The sequence below is a fragment of the Xiphophorus maculatus genome, chromosome 4, assembly GCF_002775205.1.
Source record: "Xiphophorus maculatus strain JP 163 A chromosome 4, X_maculatus-5.0-male, whole genome shotgun sequence".
Taxonomy (NCBI): domain Eukaryota; kingdom Metazoa; phylum Chordata; class Actinopteri; order Cyprinodontiformes; family Poeciliidae; genus Xiphophorus; species Xiphophorus maculatus.
This window is the reverse complement of record NC_036446.1, coordinates 710,957-731,313: the sequence shown is the minus strand read 5'-3', so window position 1 is coordinate 731,313 and position 20,357 is coordinate 710,957. Positions and strand designations below refer to the sequence as shown.

At 44.3% G+C, this 20,357-nt stretch overlaps 2 protein-coding genes across 3 annotated transcripts; both read left to right on the top strand.

Moving 5' to 3' along the window:
• Positions 1–122: 122 nt before the first annotated feature.
• LOC111608437 lies at positions 123–7,826 on the top strand. 2 transcript variants are annotated; one of them, XR_002752658.1, is made up of 3 exons: positions 123–449; positions 531–7,677; positions 7,759–7,826. XR_002752658.1 is itself a non-coding variant. In XM_023332745.1 (3 exons), exon 3 carries the CDS (start codon positions 1,107–1,109, stop codon positions 7,209–7,211), a length of 6,105 nt encoding a protein of 2,034 aa, XP_023188513.1. In that variant the 5' UTR covers positions 123–315; positions 393–449; positions 531–1,106; the 3' UTR covers positions 7,212–7,752. The 2 variants fall into 2 exon arrangements, 1 of the variants encoding a protein (XP_023188513.1); XM_023332745.1 differs by lacking the exon at positions 7,759–7,826 and having other exon boundaries at positions 123–315; positions 393–449; positions 531–7,752.
• A 9,572-nt stretch (positions 7,827–17,398) lies between these two features.
• LOC102236978 (forkhead box protein B1-like) lies at positions 17,399–19,003 on the top strand. Its single transcript, XM_005816335.2, has one exon. The coding sequence runs from the start codon at positions 17,641–17,643 to the stop codon at positions 18,538–18,540; it is 900 nt and encodes a 299-aa protein (XP_005816392.1). The 5' UTR covers positions 17,399–17,640; the 3' UTR covers positions 18,541–19,003.
• Positions 19,004–20,357: the final 1,354 nt, after the last annotated feature.

The window sequence follows — 20,357 nt, the reverse complement described above, 5'->3', positions numbered from 1 at the left end:
TTATATCTGCGAGGACATTTCATTTTATGACTTTATAAAATTATATATATTGTAAGTGTCAATAAAATAGTTTATTTCTTGAAAAAATGTATGTTTATTTCTGAAAGATAGAATAATGTATTTTAAGTTGTTTGGTTCACGTTTTAAGATTTGTGTTAAATGATTGTATTTTATTTCGTGTCAAATAATTTTTTGTCGAAAGGTATCGCGAGATTTGTGTACATGTGTGAGGCTGCGAGACTTAAGTAACCATAGAAGAAGCAGAAGCTGGTGCCAGAGCTATGTGTAGCAGCCTCGTGTCCTGTCGTTGTCAAGGTATTTTGTATTTATGTTTGTAATGTTTTGTGAATTTATTGGTTATGGTGTTTTAATTACTTAATATTTTGGTTTAGAGTGTACAACGACGAATCATTCTGTTAAAGACCTCCGAAGTGGCAGGCGGCCACGAGGTAACTTTTTTGTCAAAGCACGTGTCACCTGTCTGTCTGTAAATGTATCTATGTCTAAAGCTTTGTCTTTTATTTCTGTAGTTTTCACGGCAAAAATTAAAGAGCCCGTCTTAAGAAAGCCGTGCCAGAGTTGTCACTTTGGAGCTACAGTGAAAACTCGCCCAGCCAGCGCCGGCAAGAAGCTCGTTAAAAAGACGGCAGCTGCAGTGAGTGACGGTACCGTGGTGTAACACAAGAGGGCGCCATTTGACAAGCTCACCGTTCACAAGAAGTCAAGCACAGCAGCAACAACCTTGTACAACTGAAGTAAGGTGGAAATTAAGAAAGGACAGTGTTAAGAGCAAAATAAGAGTGGTTAAAGTGAAGTTTAAAGCCACAATAAGTTTCTATAACATTTGTCAAAAGGTTACTTATTTTCTACTGAACTTCGAAGTGATGTGTTGTTGTTAAGAAAAGAGTGTTGTGTATTTATCTTGAGGTCAAATTAAGTGTGAAGTTAACAAAGTTCTTTAAGTTGAAATACATCTGTATTAAGAGTGAAGCTCATTATAGGTACAGTAATATCAAAGTAATATTCAAGTCACATAAGTTAGAATTTGTAAGGAGTGTTTTGCAATTTAAATAGAGCATTGAGTGACATTTAACCAGACTTATAAGATGACTGACAAAGATCATAAAGAGCTCTATGCTGTATCATGTACTGAAGTGGAGGAAAATGATACTGAGCAAATCTCAGAACCACAGACTGTTCGAAGAGGTGAAAGAGTTAGAACATTAACTGAAAAAGGTAAAGAGCTTCAAGAGGAGAAACTTAAAACGCTTCAACACAGATATGCAGTTGGTTTTGAAAAATGGAGATATGAAGCAAGACTGAGCAAAGTAATACTAAGAAAAGAAGCTTCAGACAGTGAATTAAAGGAGCTGATTAACAATGTAAACATCACCTGCAGAGATATGCAAACCATTTATGAAGAAATACGACAAATACAAACTCCTGATGCAGATGCAAGGCGCAAAGTAGATGCATGTACATCACTTTCTGCATTCATTGTCAGAAGAGCTGAGAAACAACTGCAAGGAGACTTTGCAGAAGGTGACGAAGAGCCATGGCCAGATTTTGGGTCATGCTTAGGATCTGAAAGTACGACATCAAGGTCAAAATCCAGAAGGTCTAAAAGTAGCTCAGAAAGCTCACAAACAACCAAGAGACTGGAAGCAGAGGCTGAGGCAGCTGCATCACAAGAAATATTAGCAGTTATGGAAGAGCAAGAAAAGGAAACAATTGAGTTACAAAAACTGGAACGTGAAAATTTGGAAAAGCAGCAAGCAATGGAAGAGCAGCGAAGAAAGATTAAACGCTTGGAAGAAGTTAAAAAATTTAATGCTGCAAAAGCACGAGCAAAGGTTTATGATGAAGCTGAAAGTATTTCTGCAAGTCAGAGTTCATCACAGAGCATTAAAGCAGAAAGTGAAATCCAAGCAATCCCTGTCAGAGCACACAGTTCTTCTCCAGCTCTAAATGCTACTCAGTTCCATAATGCTACAATTGTTGGATCTGTGCCACATATTCCTACAGTAATAAACCAAACTCAACAAAGTCCTGGTGAACAACCTAAGGCCATCATAAGCCAAACACTTAAAGCATCAAGTCCACCATTCACCCCTCAAGCCACACAGGTTCCCTCTGTTGCAGCTCAACAACAGTCAAATTACGAGCTAGTTGGAATACTAGCAGAAGCAATAAGTGCTAATCGTCTTCCAACTCCTGAACCGACATTGTTCACTGGTGATCCTTTAAAGTTCAAAGATTGGCAGTTGTCATTTGAAACCCTGATAGAAAGGAAAAACATTCCAAAGAATGAGAGACTCTATTATCTCAGAAAGTATCTTGGTGGAACCGCGAAGAGATCAGTGGAAGGTTTTCTTCTAGTGGGGACAGATGAAGCATATGACTCAGCTTGGAAAGTGCTGGAAAAACGTTTTGGAGATCTATTCACCATAGGAAAATGCTTCAGAGATAAGCTTCACAGTTGGCCTAAAATAAACCCTAAGGATGGAAGTGAGTTGAGAGAATTTGCTGACTTCCTGAAGAATTGTGAAGCTGCAATGTTGCACATAAGGTCATTGGAGGTTCTCAATGATTGTATGGAAATCCAGAAACTCTTGCTAAAACTTCCAGATTGGTTGACCACAAGATGGAACCGGACAGCCATGAAAATAAGAAGAGCTAGTGATGGAGAATATCCATCTTTTCATGTGTTTGCTGATTTTGTATCCACTGAAGCAGACTTAGCATGTGATCCCATAGCATCAATGCAAGCTCTTAAAGGTTTGGAAATAAGTAAACCCAAACAATTACGCAACCAAGTCATCCAAGCAAAAACACTAACAACAAACTCAAATCACACAAATACTGTAACCTGTCTTTTCTGCAAAAGAAATGGTCACCCACTTGATAAATGTTTCAAATTTAAAGAAACCCCACTCCAAGACCGTATCAAGTTTGCACAAGCGGAAAGGCTGTGTTTTGGATGTTTAAAGAGAGGACATCATTCCAAGAAGTGTGACAAAAGGAGCACATGTGAAAAATGTCAAAAGAGACATCCAACATGTCTGCACGATGACACATTCATTGAGCGTAAAAAGGTAATACCTGCAGTGACTGAAAAGTCTCAAGACAAGGACGAAGCTGACGCTAAAGAAGAAGACAAACCAACGGTTGCGATCTCTAACAGAGTAACTCAAGCAACTTCAAGCACATTGACATCCTCTATACTACCTGTATGGGTTTCATCAAAGAATGACCCAGACAGAGAGGTTTTAGTTTATGCACTCCTTGATTCACAGAGTGATACATCCTTCATTTTGAATGAAGTAGCCCAAGATCTTGACACAAATAAAAGTAAAGTTAATCTGCGCTTGTCAACTATATCTGCCAAGTCAACAGTTATACCATGTGACAAGCTGGTAAACCTTCAAGTTAGAGGATATAAGGACGAAAAGAGAATTACATTGCCACCAGTCTATACAAGAGAGTTTATCCCGGTCAACAGATCACATATCCCAACGTCTGAAACCGCCTTAAAGTGGCCTCATCTGGAAAAGCTGGCAGATAAGTTACCTCCACTGCTTGAATGCGAAGTTGGTCTACTTATCGGCTATAACTGTCAACAAGCCCTCCTACCACGTGAAGTTCTTGCAGGCAAAGAGAACCAACCTTACGCACAGTTAACTGATCTCGGCTGGAGTATAGTTGGTTGTTCGTCTCAAGTTCAAAATCACAATGATATCATCGGTACAAGTCACAGAATCATTGTTCGTGAAGTATTTCCTGTTTCACAACCAGCAGTTGAACTCAAGCAACAAGTGCATTTTGTATGCAGAACTCAAATAAAGGAAGTCAGTCCAACTGATGTGATTAAGGCTTTGGAATCCGATTTCTCTGAACATGCAACAGATGACAATCCAGTTTCACAGGACGACATTTTGTTCATGTCAAAGGTGACCAAAGGCATAAAACAGAAGAAAGATGGTCATTACGAACTTCCGTTACCATTCAAAACAGACAATCCAAATCTCCCAAATAACAAGCAAAGTGCTGAACACAGATTGTCTTCATTGGAACGTCGACTCAAAAGGGATGAGAAATACTATAAAGATTATGTTAAGTTCATGAATGATATTGTAACTCGCGGAGATGCAGAAAAGGTGCCAGAACAAGAGCTGGACAACAAGACAGCATGGTACATCCCGCACCATGGGGTTTACCACCCCCACAAACCTGAGAAAATACGTGTGGTTTTTGATTGTTCTGCATGCTTCCAGGGAACATCTCTAAACGATCATCTTTTGACTGGACCGGATCTCACCAACACACTGGTCGGAGTGTTATGCCGATTTAGAAAGGGCCCCGTCGCCATTATGTGTGATGTGGAAAGAATGTTCCACCAATTCCACGTCATTAAGGAACATCAAGATTATTTAAGATTTCTTTGGTGGGACAAAGGTGATTTGAACTCCGAACCTTCAGTTTACAGGATGAAAGTACATCTTTTTGGAGCAGCCTCATCTCCTGGATGTTGTAATTTTGGACTCAAACACATTGCATCGCAAGGTAAAAACAAGTTCAGCAAAGAGACTGTTGAGTTCATCCAAAGAGGTTTTTATGTCGATGATGGACTTGCTAGTGTAACATCAACAGCCAAAGCTATACAGCTGGTCAAAGAGTCAAGGGAACTTTGCAAAACAGGCAAACTACATCTGCATAAATTTGTATCAAACAATAAAGAAGTGCTTGCAACAATTCCCCAAGAAGAACAAGCTCAGTCCAAAGATCAGAACATGGCTTTTGGAGAACTCCACATTGAACGTGCACTTGGAGTACAATGGTGCGTAGAAGCAGACGAATTCCAGTTCAGAGTTCAAGTTAAAGAGCACCCATTGACTAGAAGAGGGGTACTCTCGACTGTCGCTTCCATCTATGACCCTCTTGGGTTCGTCGCCCCATTCACATTGATTGGAAAGCAAATACTCCAAACATTATGTAAAAACAAGGTTAACTGGGATGATGATCTTCCAGACCACATTCTACCACGATGGGAAGCATGGTTGAGAGACCTGCCTAAGCTGGCAGCTCTGAAGATTCCACGAAGCTACTCACAAGACATCAACATCATACAGTATGAATTGCATAACTTCTCGGATGCGAGCCTCGACGGTTATGGCGCATGTTCATACCTTAGAGCAATAAGCAAGGAAGGACAGATAAGCTGTTCACTCGTCATGGGAAAAGCAAGAGTTACACCCATCAAACAAATGACCATCCCAAGACTTGAACTGTCGTCGGCTGTAACTTCAGTCCGCAACGCGGATGTAATCAAACAAGAACTGGAAATTGAAAATCTACTAGAATATTATTGGACAGATTCACAAGTCGTACTGGCATATATAAGCAATGACGCTAAAAGATTTCACACATTCGTTGCCAATCGGATTCAACGAATAAGACACAGTACGAGTCCTGACAAATGGCAGCATGTCTGCTCAGAAGAAAATCCGGCTGATCAGGCCTCGAGGGGTCTAACCGCTGCACAACTGAAAGAATCAAACTGGTTGAAGGGTCCAGATTTCCTTTGGAGAAAGAATCTTCCAATCAAAAGGGAAATGGTGGGAGAAGTTGAAGAGACAGATCCTGAACTTCGTGCAGGTCATGCACACACCGTGCAGTCAAAAGAAGTGAACCCTGTTCTAGAGCGTCTAAAGAAGTTCTCTGATTGGTCGAGAGCTGTAAAGGCTATTGCCAGACTCAAACGATGCATAAAAGAGTTTAAAGGTGTTCAAGAAAGAACAAACAAAGTAACAGATCTTGAAGAAAGAAGAGACACAGAAGTGTTCATTATCAAGCTAGTGCAAAGAGAAGCTTTCACTGAGGAAATACAGAAAATCAGATCACAGAAGGAAAATTCTCTGCACAAGCATAACAGACTAAAGCAGCTAAATGCTTTCTTGGACAAATCCGATGTTCTCAGGGTGGGAGGAAGATTGTCTCAATCAGCCTTGCATCATCATGTCAAACATCCTGCAATTCTTCCCAAGGAGTCCCATGTATCAACCCTCATCGTCAAACACTATCATGAACGTGTACATCACCAAGGAAGAGGCATGACCATAAATGAATTGCGTGCAAATGGCATATGGATTCTAGGATGTGGAAGTATGGTCTCTAAGCACATTTACCACTGTGTTAAATGTAGGAGATATAGAAAGGCCACAAATGTCCAACAGATGGCAGAGTTACCAGAAGTAAGAACAAAAACAGCACCTCCTTTTACATATTGTGGTGTTGACTGTTTTGGCCCATTCATAGTAAAGGAAGGTAGAAAGGAAGTCAAAAGATATGGATTATTGTTCACCTGCTTATGTTCACGAGCTGTGCATATTGAAACACTTGATGACTTATCAACTGATGCTTTCATGAGCGCTCTTCGGGTTCTGATCGCCATAAGAGGTCCTGTTCGACAATTAAGATGTGACCAAGGGACGAATTTTGTGGGAGCCAGAAGAGAGTTTTTGGAGCTAATGAAGGATATGGACCAAGAACCACAAAGAGCTATTGGTTGCGAGTTTGTGATGAACGTTCCATCAGCTAGCCACATGGGAGGCATCTGGGAACGCCAAATTCGGACAGTACGAAGCGTACTAACAGCAATGTTAGATAAATTCTCAAACAGACTTGATACAACTAGTCTAAGAACACTTCTTTACGAGACAATGGCCATCATTAACAGCAGACCCTTAAGTATAGAGTATCTTAATGATCCCTTGGGTCCAGAGCCATTAACTCCCAATCACATATTAACGATGAAGTCTTCAGTTATTCTCCCCCCTCCAGGACAGTTTTGCAGAGAGGATTTGTACTTGAACAAAAGATGGAGAAGAGTACAATTTCTAGCAAACGAGTTTTGGCAAAGATGGAAACGAGAATATCTGCTAAATCTCCAACAGCGACAGAAATGGCAGAAAGTTTCACGGAACCTGCACATTAATGACATTGTGATCCTACAAGATGACAATGCTCCAAGATGTAAATGGAAACTAGCTCTAGTTGTAGAGACTCTAGAAAGCCCAGACGGCAAGGTTCGAAAGGTGAAACTAAAGACAAGTGAAACAACATTTGACAAAGGAAAACCACTGACAAGGTTGATATATTTAGAAAGACCTATTCACAAGGTAGTGACATTACTTGAGACTAATACAGAGTAAAACAGACTCTACTCTTGACACTCATTGGAAAATCACATTGAGAACCAATTAGTGATTTTGGTGGGAGTGTAAGTGTCAATAAAATAGTTTATTTCTTGAAAAAATGTATGTTTATTTCTGAAAGATAGAATAATGTATTTTAAGTTGTTTGGTTCACGTTTTAAGATTTGTGTTAAATGATTGTATTTTATTTCGTGTCAAATAATTTTTTGTCGAAAGGTATCGCGAGATTTGTGTACATGTGTGAGGCTGCGAGACTTAAGTAACCATAGAAGAAGCAGAAGCTGGTGCCAGAGCTATGTGTAGCAGCCTCGTGTCCTGTCGTTGTCAAGGTATTTTGTATTTATGTTTGTAATGTTTTGTGAATTTATTGGTTATGGTGTTTTAATTACTTAATATTTTGGTTTAGAGTGTACAACGACGAATCATTCTGTTAAAGACCTCCGAAGTGGCAGGCGGCCACGAGGTAACTTTTTTGTCAAAGCACGTGTCACCTGTCTGTCTGTAAATGTATCTATGTCTAAAGCTTTGTCTTTTATTTCTGTAGTTTTCACGGCAAAAATTAAAGAGCCCGTCTTAAGAAAGCCGTGCCAGAGTTGTCACTTTGGAGCTACATATATATATATATATATATATATATATATATATATATATATATATATATATATATATATATATATATATATATATATATATATATATATATATATATATATATATATATATATATATATATATATATATATATATATATATATATATATATACTGTATGTGTGTGTGTGTATTGTGCTTGCTGGGATCCGCCGGTAGGTGGCAGTATAATACAGGCCAGTTATTTCCCGTTTGCTGCTCTGGTTCTTTGTTGGTGCGGATTGGATGTGATGAGAAAAGGGGAATAAACCAAGAGGGGTTAAAATGTGAGGAAAACCCAGAAAAATGATCAGCTCAGACCAGAAATTATGCATGTCTGAGGAAATTTGTGAAAAAATTATTTTTTTGTTAACTTTAATTTTCTAGTTTAGGTTAAATCCAGAGAAAATCTTTCAAACTGAAATTAATTTTAATAAACTTATGGAAATATATCATAAACATTTTATATACCTGATGGATCTAATCTCTGCTGCTTTAACATTATTTTCTTAATTTTAATTCCTAAAGCCTCATTTGCTGAGCGGATGATGATAATCAGGAAGTGGACTGAGGAAAGGTTTTCCTCTCTGCTCCGTCACGCAGCTTCCTTTCAGAGCAAGGCCCCGCAGGTGGAGGCCAGGTTCTAGTTCTGGTTCTGGTTGTGCTGGGACCCGACTGCATGTGATGGACGGGTGCTAGCGGACGGCTCTGTTTCAGCAGCCACTGCTCTGACCTTTGACCCCCAGAGGAACAAGGAGCCACAGAGCGGCCGGCAGGCAGAACGATTATAAACGATGGAAACATTCATCTGAACTATGGTCCGGAACCAGACCCGACTCGACCCGGGTCGCTGCAGAGACACAGCATGAAGACATCACCACATGCAGCAGTTCCTGAACCCTTCATCTCACCTGGAAGGAAAGGTGGTTACCATGGAGACAGAGACAGGGGGAAGCCGAAGAGGCGGCAGCCAGCCGTGTCTCTCACTCTGCCTGCAGACATGATGCAGGTTTTCCTCCACAGCACTTTCTGACCTGGTCAGTCATCCAGTGGCCCAACGTGCTAAAGATGTGACTAGAGACATCACTGAACTGATGTGTCCAAACGAACGGGGACGGCGGCTCTCATGGTTTCTCTCCAACCTTCCTGCTGGGAACTGCTCTTCCTCCTCTTCCTCCTCGTTTCATTTATTCTGGTTCTGATGATCAGCTTCGTCTCTCAGGTCCGGTTCTGGTCTCTCAAGTGTAGACCTGGTTCTGCTGTGTCCCAGTAAGGCCGGCTCTCCTGGTGTGTGTGTGTGTGTGTGTGTGTGTGTGTGTGTGTGTGTGTGTGTGTGTGTGTGTGTGTGTGTGGGTGTGTGTGTGTGTGTGTGTGTGTGTGTGTGTGTGTGTGTGCAGACAGAGCTTCCTCACAGGAAGACAAACAGTTCATGTTGGGAGGGATTTCAGCGGATTTCTCCTGTAATCCGGCCGCGCTCTGATGTCTGGGTAAACATGGACGCTCTCATTAGCAGCATTACAGCTAATTAGCTGTCGCTAATCTGCAGTCAAACATGGAGCTTCATCCAGCTGAGTGATGCATTCAGGAACTCCATCTCACATTGGAAACCTCAGTTTTTTGAACTTCTACAGACTCAGTGTGTAGTTTCCATAAATTTCTTCAGAAGCTTTTCAGAGGAACGTTTCCTGTGAGCTGGGAGCAGAAAACCCAAAGAAGAGTCAGAACTCACCAGGATGTTCCTGTTTCTGTTTGTCATGTTAGGATCAGGATCGTAGCAGCTGCAGGTTGTAAAGCGCCGCACTCAAAAATGATCAGCAATACTTTGGATTATTAAGCTTGTCTTAAGAGAATAATTAGTTAGCCAGCTAAATATTTATCTCCAAGCCAAGTAGTTAGCTTGATGGACTGGTGACCCGCCCAGGTGACCCGCCCAGGTGACCCGCCCAGGTAACCCGCCCAGGTGACCCGCCCAGGTGACCCGCCCAGGTGACCCGCCCAGGTGACCCGCCCAGGTGACCCGCCCATGTGACCCGCCCAGGTAACCCGCCCAGGTGACCCGCCCATGTGACCCGCCCAGGTAACCCGCCCAGGTAACCCCGCTGGAGTCAGTCACCATCACCTCTCATGACTCCACTATTGATAAGATAATGGATGTATGGAAATGGTTAGCTCAGAGCTAATTAAATATTAAGCTACTTAGCAACCTGGATATTTACCTTCAAAATATTTAACTCAAATATATTTAGATCAGCTCAATATTTAGCTACAAACATTGTGAGGTCTGACGTAGATTAACCTAAATTACTGCTGTTCATTTTTACTGTAAGGTTGCAGCCTGACGGTCCGACCAGCTGCAGCTCTTCTTCTCCTCTGACAGGAAGTGGACTTCGCTGCCAGTTGGTTCTTCCTCCACCAGATGACCGACCTCTTCTCGCTTCTCGCAGCGTTTTATGAAGATAATCAGACTCATCAATCTGAGGGAAACGGCTCTAAAGACTGATGAGAGCAGAGCTGCTGCTGCTGCCATTAATCTCAGCTCCGCTCCTGCATCACGGGTCGCCCGACCCAAATCTGAGCTCTGCAGGTTCTGGAGGTTCTGATCAGTTTAAAAGCTGAACCCATTCTCATTCAGACCAACAGCCAATCAAAATGCAGCTTCAACCTCCAGAAAAAAACCCTGAGAGTTCAAATAGAAATAGAAAAACGTAATAATCTCTGGAAAACCATCAGAACCGGAACCAGAACCAGCTTTGGTTGTGAGTTCATACAATCAGTCTGACTTTGGTTTATTGGACTCACAGCCTGGAGTTCATCAACCGTCTCTGTAGCGCCGCCCTGGAGGTCAAAGTCCTGGTAGCTGACCTCTCCTGACCTTTGACCTGGAGGAAGTGAAGGTCACCTCTGAAGGAGCTCTCTGCAGAGCGGATCTGGACCGGTCCAGTTCTGTGGGAGATCCAAACCAGCCTTGTTCAAAGTGTGTGTGTGTGTGTGTGGGGGGGGAGGGGGGGGGGGGGTTATGCTAAACGGATGTAATTATTGTTGAAAAGTGAATAAAAGTGATAAAACTTTCTAATGATGTTTGAGGATAATCTGATGTTATTTATGATTTCTGCTCTTTTATTTATTTATCAGGAACAATTAATTAACATTTCTGTAAATCCTCCAGAATTAGTCAAACGTTTTTCCCTGCGCTCTGCCTGACAGGCAGCGGGCCGCTCTGACCTGCAGTTTGTCTGCGGTCTGTCCGGAAGGACGCGGCCTGGCAGCATGATGCTCTGCGGTCCCACTCTCCCTGAACGCATCAGCAGGTGAATGCTGAGGACCACTGAACGCTCTGACCCCCCACACCTTGTTAAAGGCCACTTTGTTTGCGTGACAGTTCAGGAAGTGACGAATGGCCATTATTATGGAAAGAAGGTTACTTTTATACACGGCTGGCGGCGCGGCGCTGGCGGCTGCTCCATCACTGTCAGAGAAACTAATGATAAGATATCATAAGACACCGGGCGGCCATGTTAAGATGGAGTGTCCTCCTGCTGAGCCGCCGCCGCATCCATCTTGATTCACCATCAGCTCACAAGATCCTGGAGCCGCAGAGCAGAGAGGCGGGCAGGTGAGACGGTCCTGGTTCTGGTTCTAGTCGTGGTCCTAGTCCTAGTTCTGGTTCTGGTCAGTCAGAGCTGTGATGTCTCATCTTTACCTGCTTTCTTTCTAAAGGCTAACTTTGGTTTCCGGCCCGGTTCTTAATGAACCGAACAGGTCCAGCCTCTCTCCTCTGGTACTCTGCTTACCGGATCAGAACGTTCTGGTGTTTGGCCGGCGCTGTGGCAGGAAGCGGGATGTGGCTAAGTCCTGTAAAAACTCGGGCAGACAGCAGCTTGTGGTGTTTGAGGAGGATTTGGATTTAATTACCACCGAGCTGCGATCACATCAAAGTTCATCTCTGAACAGAACCAAACATTAATCTTCTGCTAATTGAATCTGTTCTGTTTGTTCAGCAGCTTCAGTTTCATTCACTGAGATTTGCTGCGAATATTTACTCTGAGATTCTCCAGGAAAGAGATTCAGTTTCTGAGAAAAACTCAAATGACCAGAATGAGGAAAGAACGAGGCTGTAGAAGGAACCAGAACCGGAAAAGCTCCCTGTTTAGGTTCCTGTCCGGTTCTGTTTTCTAGTCCAGTTCTTTTTTTTCCCGATTCAGTTTTTTCCGGATCTCTGATCTGGAATCAGTCTCTGATCCGGTTCTTAACTCAGAGTGACTGAACTGTCAGCCTCTGCTGCAGAAACACGCAGTTTTATTTCTGGTTATGAACAGAACTACAACATGCATTCAGAGGAAATCATTAACAATCATCGCAGCGAAGGTCCGGATCCCGCCTGTTCCCAGTTCGGTTCCAGCAGCTCCATGGATCAGATTTCCTCCGGTTCGTCTGGAGCATCAGCAGGAGTCTGAGCTGCAGGTTAAAGCAGATAAATCCTCTCTGTGTAAAGAGCGTCACTTCCTCTGTGTTTATTACTGCATAACAGCCCAATAAATACAGCAGATCCATCCAGCTTAACGGCTCCCAGGATGCAGCGCGGCAGCTTGACTGATGCGGCACCAACAGAACCGGAACCGGGATTCAGCGCGAAGCCCGGCATTAATGTCCCATTACTGCGGGAGCTGCGGGCCCCCGGGCCCCTCATGAGGGCCCTGGGCGCCGTAATGCCGCCGCTCTCAGGTCAAATTGACTCCGTCTGGAGAGCAGAGCGATCAGCGAGTAAATCTGGACCTGATCGGAACTCGCCTCGGGGATTTCGGCTCTGATCTGTGGGTTTAGTCCCTCCGGCTCTCCGCTGCCTCTCTGGGCCGAGGAGCGGCGGCTTTCCGAGCCGAACCCAGCCGAACCGGCGGGACGGGAAGCTGCGGATAAACAGCTGCTAACAGCTTCCTGCCGGGATCAGAGCCGAACCTGATCCAGAGGATTCAGCGGCAAACTCTGCAGCTGTTTGACAGCTGAGAAACGAACTGGGCCAGACACCGAACCGGGCTGACACCGAACTCGCCAGACACCGAACCGGGCTGACACCGAACCGGGCTGACACCGAACCAGGCTGACACCGAACCGGGCTGACACCGAACCAGGCTGACACCGAACTCTAGCAGCTTCCGGTCCTGCTGCTGTTCCCAGATCTGGACCCAGTTCTGGTTCTACTTTCAGTCACATCCAGGCATCCAACTTCAAGCTCATAGACCAGAGGAACTTCCTGTGGACCAGAGGAACTTCCTGTTTCTGACAGCGTTAATGAACGTGTACATCCGTAATTACATTTGTGTTTTGAGTTTTGGGTCAGACCGACGCTCAGGTCAGAGGTCAACTTGACCCACGTTGACGTGTTGCCGCCTGCGGCCCGGCTCGGCCCGCTCTCCTCGTGTTCAGAACCCTTTCCTCCTCCAGCAGCAGCAGCAATTCTTCTCCTCTGAAGGAAAGGAGGCGTGCGTCTGCCGAGTGTTTTTAAAAAGCTCAGCCATCAGCAGCAGATGAGCTAATTAAACGGCTACTTTTTACAAGTCGTCTCAATAAATCTGAGTAAATGAACAGGCGTTTCTACGGCTGCTACATTAAATCTGCATCCAGCATTTAATGGATGTGCAGGAGCAGCGCAGCGCTCTGCCACTGTGAAGCCGCTGAATTAGCATAACTACTTCCAGCATGTTTCTTAAATAATGCTCTCATTTGCACATCACTGACTTGGCTAATTCAGGCTGCAGTGAGGGCGGCCTCGTAATTAAAGAATCCCACTTTAATTTTTAATGAAGTTTATGTTTCATCAATCCTGACAGTAATGACGGCGCGGAAACAAAAAGGCTGCTAATAATTAAATTCTCCAGCCGCTTTGAGGGATAATAACTCCTGAGGAGGAATTACTGACTAATTATTAATTAGACATTCAGACCTGAGATCAGCTTTAACGAGCCGGAAGCTAAATCAGGTTCTGATCCGATGTCAGGTCCCATCGGGTCTGACTGGGATCAGACTTCCAGCAGTTTCCCCGGTAACTCTGAGACGTTCCCGACGGTTTTCCCTGGAGGTCAGCCGGAGTTCCTGATTTTTACCAAATTTGATTTCATTTCTGTTTTTTTTTTATCTACCTGTGATTATTGTGAAGCAATTAGTGAAAAATAAACTCTGATCTCCATCATCCTCCTGAGCTGCAGACGGTTCTACTGGACAGTTTTCTAGAATCTGCAGATCTAGTTTTATGTTGCAGACTTTGTTCTGGCCTAGTTAAAGGTTCCAGTTTCTCTCTGGCTCTGCAGTGATTCCCATCACTCCCAGTATAAACCTTTGCAGACTGCTTCCTGAGCGCCATGTTGGCTGTGGGGTCAGAGTTCAACATCAGTTCTTAAAACATACATGTGCAGAGCCGCCACCAGGGGGCGGAGGTGAGGCGCAGACAGCGGCGGCCATGATGTCTGGTAGAATCAACATGGAGGTCGGTGTATTTAGGGGACCTGGCCCTGACGTTGGCATGGCAACAGTGGGGGCGACGGGGCATTTCTGCTAATGTGCTAACAGTGGAGCTAATTTTTAATTTGGCGCTCTAGCGTTAGCATTCTCTAAAAACCATGTTGGCGTAGAAGTTTAGCATTAGCAGAATTAATGTTTATGTTTAGTGCTTTGGTTAGCATAGCTAAGTTTTTAGTTAGCGGTGCCCGAAACAACAGACACAGTGAAGGTTCTGGTTGCTCAGTGGACCACACCAAGGAGGCTGCTGCTCCAAAACACTCTGGCTCTGTCAGAGCACTGGCTCACCTTGTGGGCGGAGCTAACTCTGACACACCTAAGCCGCATTCCTCACTCACCTGGAGGCTCTTTGGATGGGAGGAGCATGAAAACATCTCTGAACTCCAACAAAGGAAAGGTTCCTGAAGGGAACTCAGACTTTTAGGTCCTACCAGAACACGATGAAGATGAAGCTGGTTGAACCAGAACCCAGCCCAGCTGGTCGGCCTGTCAGTGATCGGTTCTGATGATCCATTTACTTTGGATTTAACTGAAGTCAAGTTCTGCTCCAGCACTGAGCAGAAACGACAAACAGCCCAAAACGTTGAAACATTTCACTTCTGACATGTCTAATCCTGACCAAAGACTCAGGTATTTAGTTACCTTGGCAACTGAACCTCCCAGATGTGCTGAGTTCACTGTCTGTGGGACATTTGGCATTCCACAGCCCAATGAGATGCTTGATGGAGTCCCAGTGTGTAGCACTGCAGAGTCCTAGCAGAATGTTGAGAGGATAACGGGAGCAGGAAAAACTCCTGCTCTTCCTGAAGCTCCGCCTCCAGGAAGTTGTCCCAACATGGCTCCTCTTTAAACTCTTTAACATTTTTACCAGCGGTGCTCTGAGCAGCAGCTGTTGGGCTCAGCAGGGACTCGGTCCACCCAGGTGTGTTGCTCAGTGAAATGGTTAAAAGGATTTTTCAAACATGAACGAGTCAAAGCAACACTCCAGGAAAAAACATGATGAAAGATCAAAAAGGTTTATTTTACGAAAAACTGGCTTTTAAAACTAAAATAAGACCAGGTACCCCCCCACACACACACACCCACACACACACACACACACACACACACACGCCGCCCTTCCAGCAGGAGGAGGAAGTGGTCAGTTTGTCCTGTAGCAGCATGACTACAGCCAGCGCTCAGGATGACCCCAGCTTCAGAGGACAGAATCCAGGTCAACTGGAGCTGGTTCCACTGGAGAGCAGACCTGCCTCCCAGTTTACACCCAGAACCTCCAGAACCAGAAACCTGCAGGCTGAACTGGACCCGTCTGGTTCTGATCTGTCTCAACCCTTCTAAGGTGACTTTCCTTTGACATGAGGGGGCGGAGCCACAAGACTGAAGAGTTTCAATTTAAAAAAACTATTTACTTGGATGACGTCAGAAGCGGAGGCCCTCTGATTGGTTGAGCAGCAGCCAATCAGAGGCCCTCAGCCTGTCTGCTTTTATTGGCCCAGGAAATATTTGCTTTGTGTAAATTCTGTTTGTTCTGATCAACTTTCCCCAGTTAAATCAATATTTCTCATCATTTCTGATCAAATGAATAAATCTGTTAAATTTCAGTTTTTTTAAACATTTTATTCCAGACTCAACTCAAAAACAAGATAGATGCATTTCCATGTTTTTAAAAGTATAAACTAATTCTGTTTTGGTTCCAAGTTTCAATGAAAATTTTGCTTAAATACGAAATTTAAAACTAAAAATCAACGACTAAAATATGCATAAAATAAAATCATATGAGAGAAGAAGTAAATAATTCATCAGTTTCATTTTAATTTATTGAGTCAAATAATTAAACAAGCAACAAAAATATGATCAAATAAATAGAATCTGAGCAAAAAAGGAAATTACAAAATTATTTCACAATAAATATAAATTAATGAGACTTTTATCCCGTCTGTCACATCAGCAGCGTCGGGTCAAAGGTCAGACGTGTTAAAGTGGTTAAATGCAACCGACCCCCACCAAACACACACACACACACACACACACACACACACACACTCCCGCTCTTCATGTTTAATCCTCCATCTGCTCCATCACAACATGAAGCTAAAATAAATTCTTTAAACTGTTCAGTGAAATTAATCTTTAATTAAATAATTAGAATCAAAAGTGACAAATAAGCGGAACAGAAAAGATGAAATCGGCTTCAACATTTATGACAACAGCGTGAAAAAAACGTTTCTTTGAATTGTACAAAATGCTGCAATAACATCATTATTATTATTATTATTATTATTATTATTATTATTATTATTATTATTATTATTATTATTATTATTATTATATAACTGCGCCAACACAGAACTTAGAATTTTAAAATATTTAAAAACTAAGACCTGACTACAAAAGTTCTTATTAAAATTAAATAACATTTTTAAGATTAATTTTCCTCGCTGTCCGCGACATTAAAGGAGATTAAATAAAGAAAATATGAATCCAGAAGCAGCAGAAAAAACGAACCATGAACATTTAATATTTGATTAAAAGAAACAAAAAGCCCCATAAATTAGATAAAAAGGCCGCAGAAATTAAATTCATTCATTTTTTACTTCTTCATACTTAGATTTTTTATAGCTTGTTTACCTGAGCCTTCCTCCTCCTCCTCTTCCTCAGCAGCGCTGAAGAGGATAAAGAAATGAAAGCGGCTCTCAGCGGACCTATTTGTCACAGCAAATTGGAGGGGCCCCACAGCCCACTCAGAAACACGCACCCGCCGCTCCCACAGTCACACCGTGCGTGAGAGGCTCCGCAACGACCCGCAGCGACCCGCAGCGCGGATCCTCCCCATCATCAGCCTCCTCTGCCCGGCCGCAGCTCCGCCAGCTGCTCCTCCACTCAACCTGAGGGCGTCCACGTGAGCGTGCGCGACTCCCCCACACACCCACCCCCCTTCCTGCGTGTGGCCGTCACGTGACTGTGGAAAAGCGTCCCATTAATGAAGCCGCTCCGCTGCCGGCGCTGACAGCCGCGCAGGGAGCCGAGCGGAGCAGAGCGGGACATGGAGGAGGACAGGGCCGCCTAGCGCAGCGCAGCAGCGGCCACAGACAGCACGGAGCCCCGCTGCCTGCCGGAGGAGAACCGGAGGACCATCCGCTGCTGCTCATCCAACTTTCCCTGAACTTTAACTCAGAGTTTCCCTCTCAGCCCAGACGGAACCATGCGAGTCGCTGTGCGTAAAGACGCAGTGAGGAGCTGAAAGTTTGGAGAGACTCGGACTGGAGTGATTTGGGCCGTTCGGAACCATGCCGCGGCCCGGCAGGAACACGTACAGCGACCAGAAGCCGCCCTACTCCTACATCTCCCTGACGGCCATGGCCATCCAGAGCTGCCCGGACAAGATGCTGCCGCTCAGCGACATCTACAAGTTCATCATGGAGCGCTTCCCCTACTACCGGGAGAACACGCAGCGCTGGCAGAACTCCCTGCGCCACAACCTCTCCTTCAACGACTGCTTCATCAAGATCCCGCGCCGGCCGGACCAGCCCGGAAAGGGCAGCTTCTGGGCGCTGCACCCCAACTGTGGGGACATGTTCGAGAACGGAAGCTTCCTGCGACGCCGGAAACGCTTCAAGGTAGGCGGCGTGCCGGTGCCGGACCCGTTGTGCCCCAGCAAGCCACAGGACGCCGCGCACTACCTGCAGCAGCAGGCCAAGCTGCGGCTGAGCGCGCTGCACGCCGCCGCGCATCTCCCGCAGGTCCCCGCGGGGTACGGCCTGAGCTCCACGCAGCCGTCCAGCTTCAAGCACCCGTTCGCCATCGAGAACATCATCGCCAGAGAGTACAAGGTTCCCGGCGGACTGGCCGCCTTCCCGGCCGCCGGCTACCCGCTGCACAACCAGCTGAGCCCGGCCTGGCCGCACATGTACGGCCCGGGCGTCATGGACCCCGCGGCGCCCCTCTCCGGGGCGCCCGCGGACTACTCGGCCTACGGCATGCCGCTGAAGACGCTCTGCCACGGCGGACAGACTCTGCCCGCCATCCCGGTGCCCATCAAACCCGCACCCGGCCTGCCCGCACACATCCCGGCCTTCCTGGCCCACTCCCCGCGCTCCCTGAGCCCGACGTCTCCGCAGACCGCCGCCGGCCAGAGCAGCCCGGCCGGGCCCGCAGAGCCGCTGCAGTCCGCGGTGGCGGTGCACTGAGCGCCGCGCTGCGCCACGCAGGACCGCAAGACTCGGGGCAAGCTGCGGGTTCGTGTCTGTTAATGAGACCTCTGACCTTCCACGGAGCCCGGTTCGGATCTGGAGGTTCGGTGGGTCCAGCAGAGACCCACCGAACTGAAGGAAACTCATGAGTGAAACCGAACTTTATCAGAACTTCAGAGGAAAGTTCCGGGAAAAAAAATTACTTCAGTTTGTTTCTAAAACTGAGAGAACAGTTCTACCGAACGGAACCACGACGGAGAAGCACTTTGAAGGAAGAACCAGAGGCCTCGCTGTGTGTGTGTGTGTGTGTGTGTGTGTGTGCGCGCGCGCGCGCATGCTGCTGTAAAAATGTTCCTGAGCATCAAAAAGCATGAATCGTCTGCAGCTCCTCTGTTTGCTTCATTCTCTTGTTGTTGGTGGAAAAATTTAAAGAACATATTTAAAAAATGTTTAATTTATTTCTGGCTCTTTTTAAAAAACATAATCCCACATTTTACTCTTTTTTTCTAATTGTTGCAAATGTTGAAAAACTACAACAATCATTTTATTTTAATTCCAGAAACAAAATCAATTTACTGACGTTCAAATTCAGTTCATATTCATATTAACAGTTTGAAACTGAAACCGACAAATAGAAGCTAAAAGTGATTTTATAATGAAAATGATTAATAATAAGTGTGTGTGTGTGTTTCAGGAGCAGCGGCTCACCTGTCCGCAGGTGAAGCTCCAGCAGCTTCTCGCTTCCCGTCGCTTTGATTTCAAACTGTTTTCATTCAGATTCAGTTTCCGCTGAAATTCTCTGTAATTCAGATGAAAACTGATTTTACTTTTTGCTTCTGGAGTTGCGGGTTCAAAGTTTTTCTTTCTTTTTTTTTTTTTTTACCGATGAAGAAAGTCAGTAGATTTAATGTTTCTGTGAATCAGAAACTTTATTTTATTTTACTGGATGTTCATCTCCTTTATTTTATTAATTTATTCTCTTTTTTTCGTGTGATACTTTGTGTGAAAAAATATTAAATGTCCTTTTTTAAACTTTGTTTCGTTTGATTTGATCCTACAATGTGTTTTTTTTTTCAAATTTGTTTTCATGACAGGAAAAAAATTGTTTTCATAAATAAAACAAAAACTCATTTTTCCTTAAATGTGTTTATTTTCAAACACACAGGCGCGCGCATCTGCAGTTTTCTAACTAAATTCACCTGCAGCCCGAATTTAAAGAAATGTATATTAAAATAAGAAATGACATCCAGCGTTATGCTTTCTGTGTGTTTATATGCGGAGGTGGAGATGATCCATAAACTCATGTAAGAGTCGCAATAAGAGAAAATATTTTTACTCAAATAAAAGTAAAAAGTCGTCCAAGAAGTTTCTCAAACTAGAGGAAATAAAGTAAAACTAGTTCTGATCTGAACGTATCATTTAATATTTTAAAACGACGTCATCACAGAGAGAAAATATATGACGTCATGTGCAAATATTATTTTAAAGACTAAATGAGAAAATAATAGAAATAAATAAAACCATAATATCACAAACTTAAGCAGAATATTTACTAATATTAATACTGACAAGGTGATAAATGCAAGAAAGTGTCACAACGAAACAGAGCAACAAAGCTGGTACAGAAACAAGAGGTCTCACTCTAACATGATCTGACCCGACCGGCACCAGAACCTCAAAATCAACCAGCTACTGACCAGACTTCTGATCCGGTTCTGTTTGGGCCGAACTAGAACTTTCCATCTCAGGTTTCAGGTCCGTTCATTTCAAACAGAACCGGCACCCGAAGGTTTTTGAAAAACATACAGCGTAAC

Coding starts and splice junctions, on each gene's coding strand:
- LOC111608437 (XM_023332745.1), top strand. CDS start 1,107: ATGACTGACAAAGATCATAAAGAGCTCTATGCTGTATCATGTACTGAA.
- LOC102236978 (XM_005816335.2), top strand. CDS start 17,641: ATGCCGCGGCCCGGCAGGAACACGTACAGCGACCAGAAGCCGCCCTAC.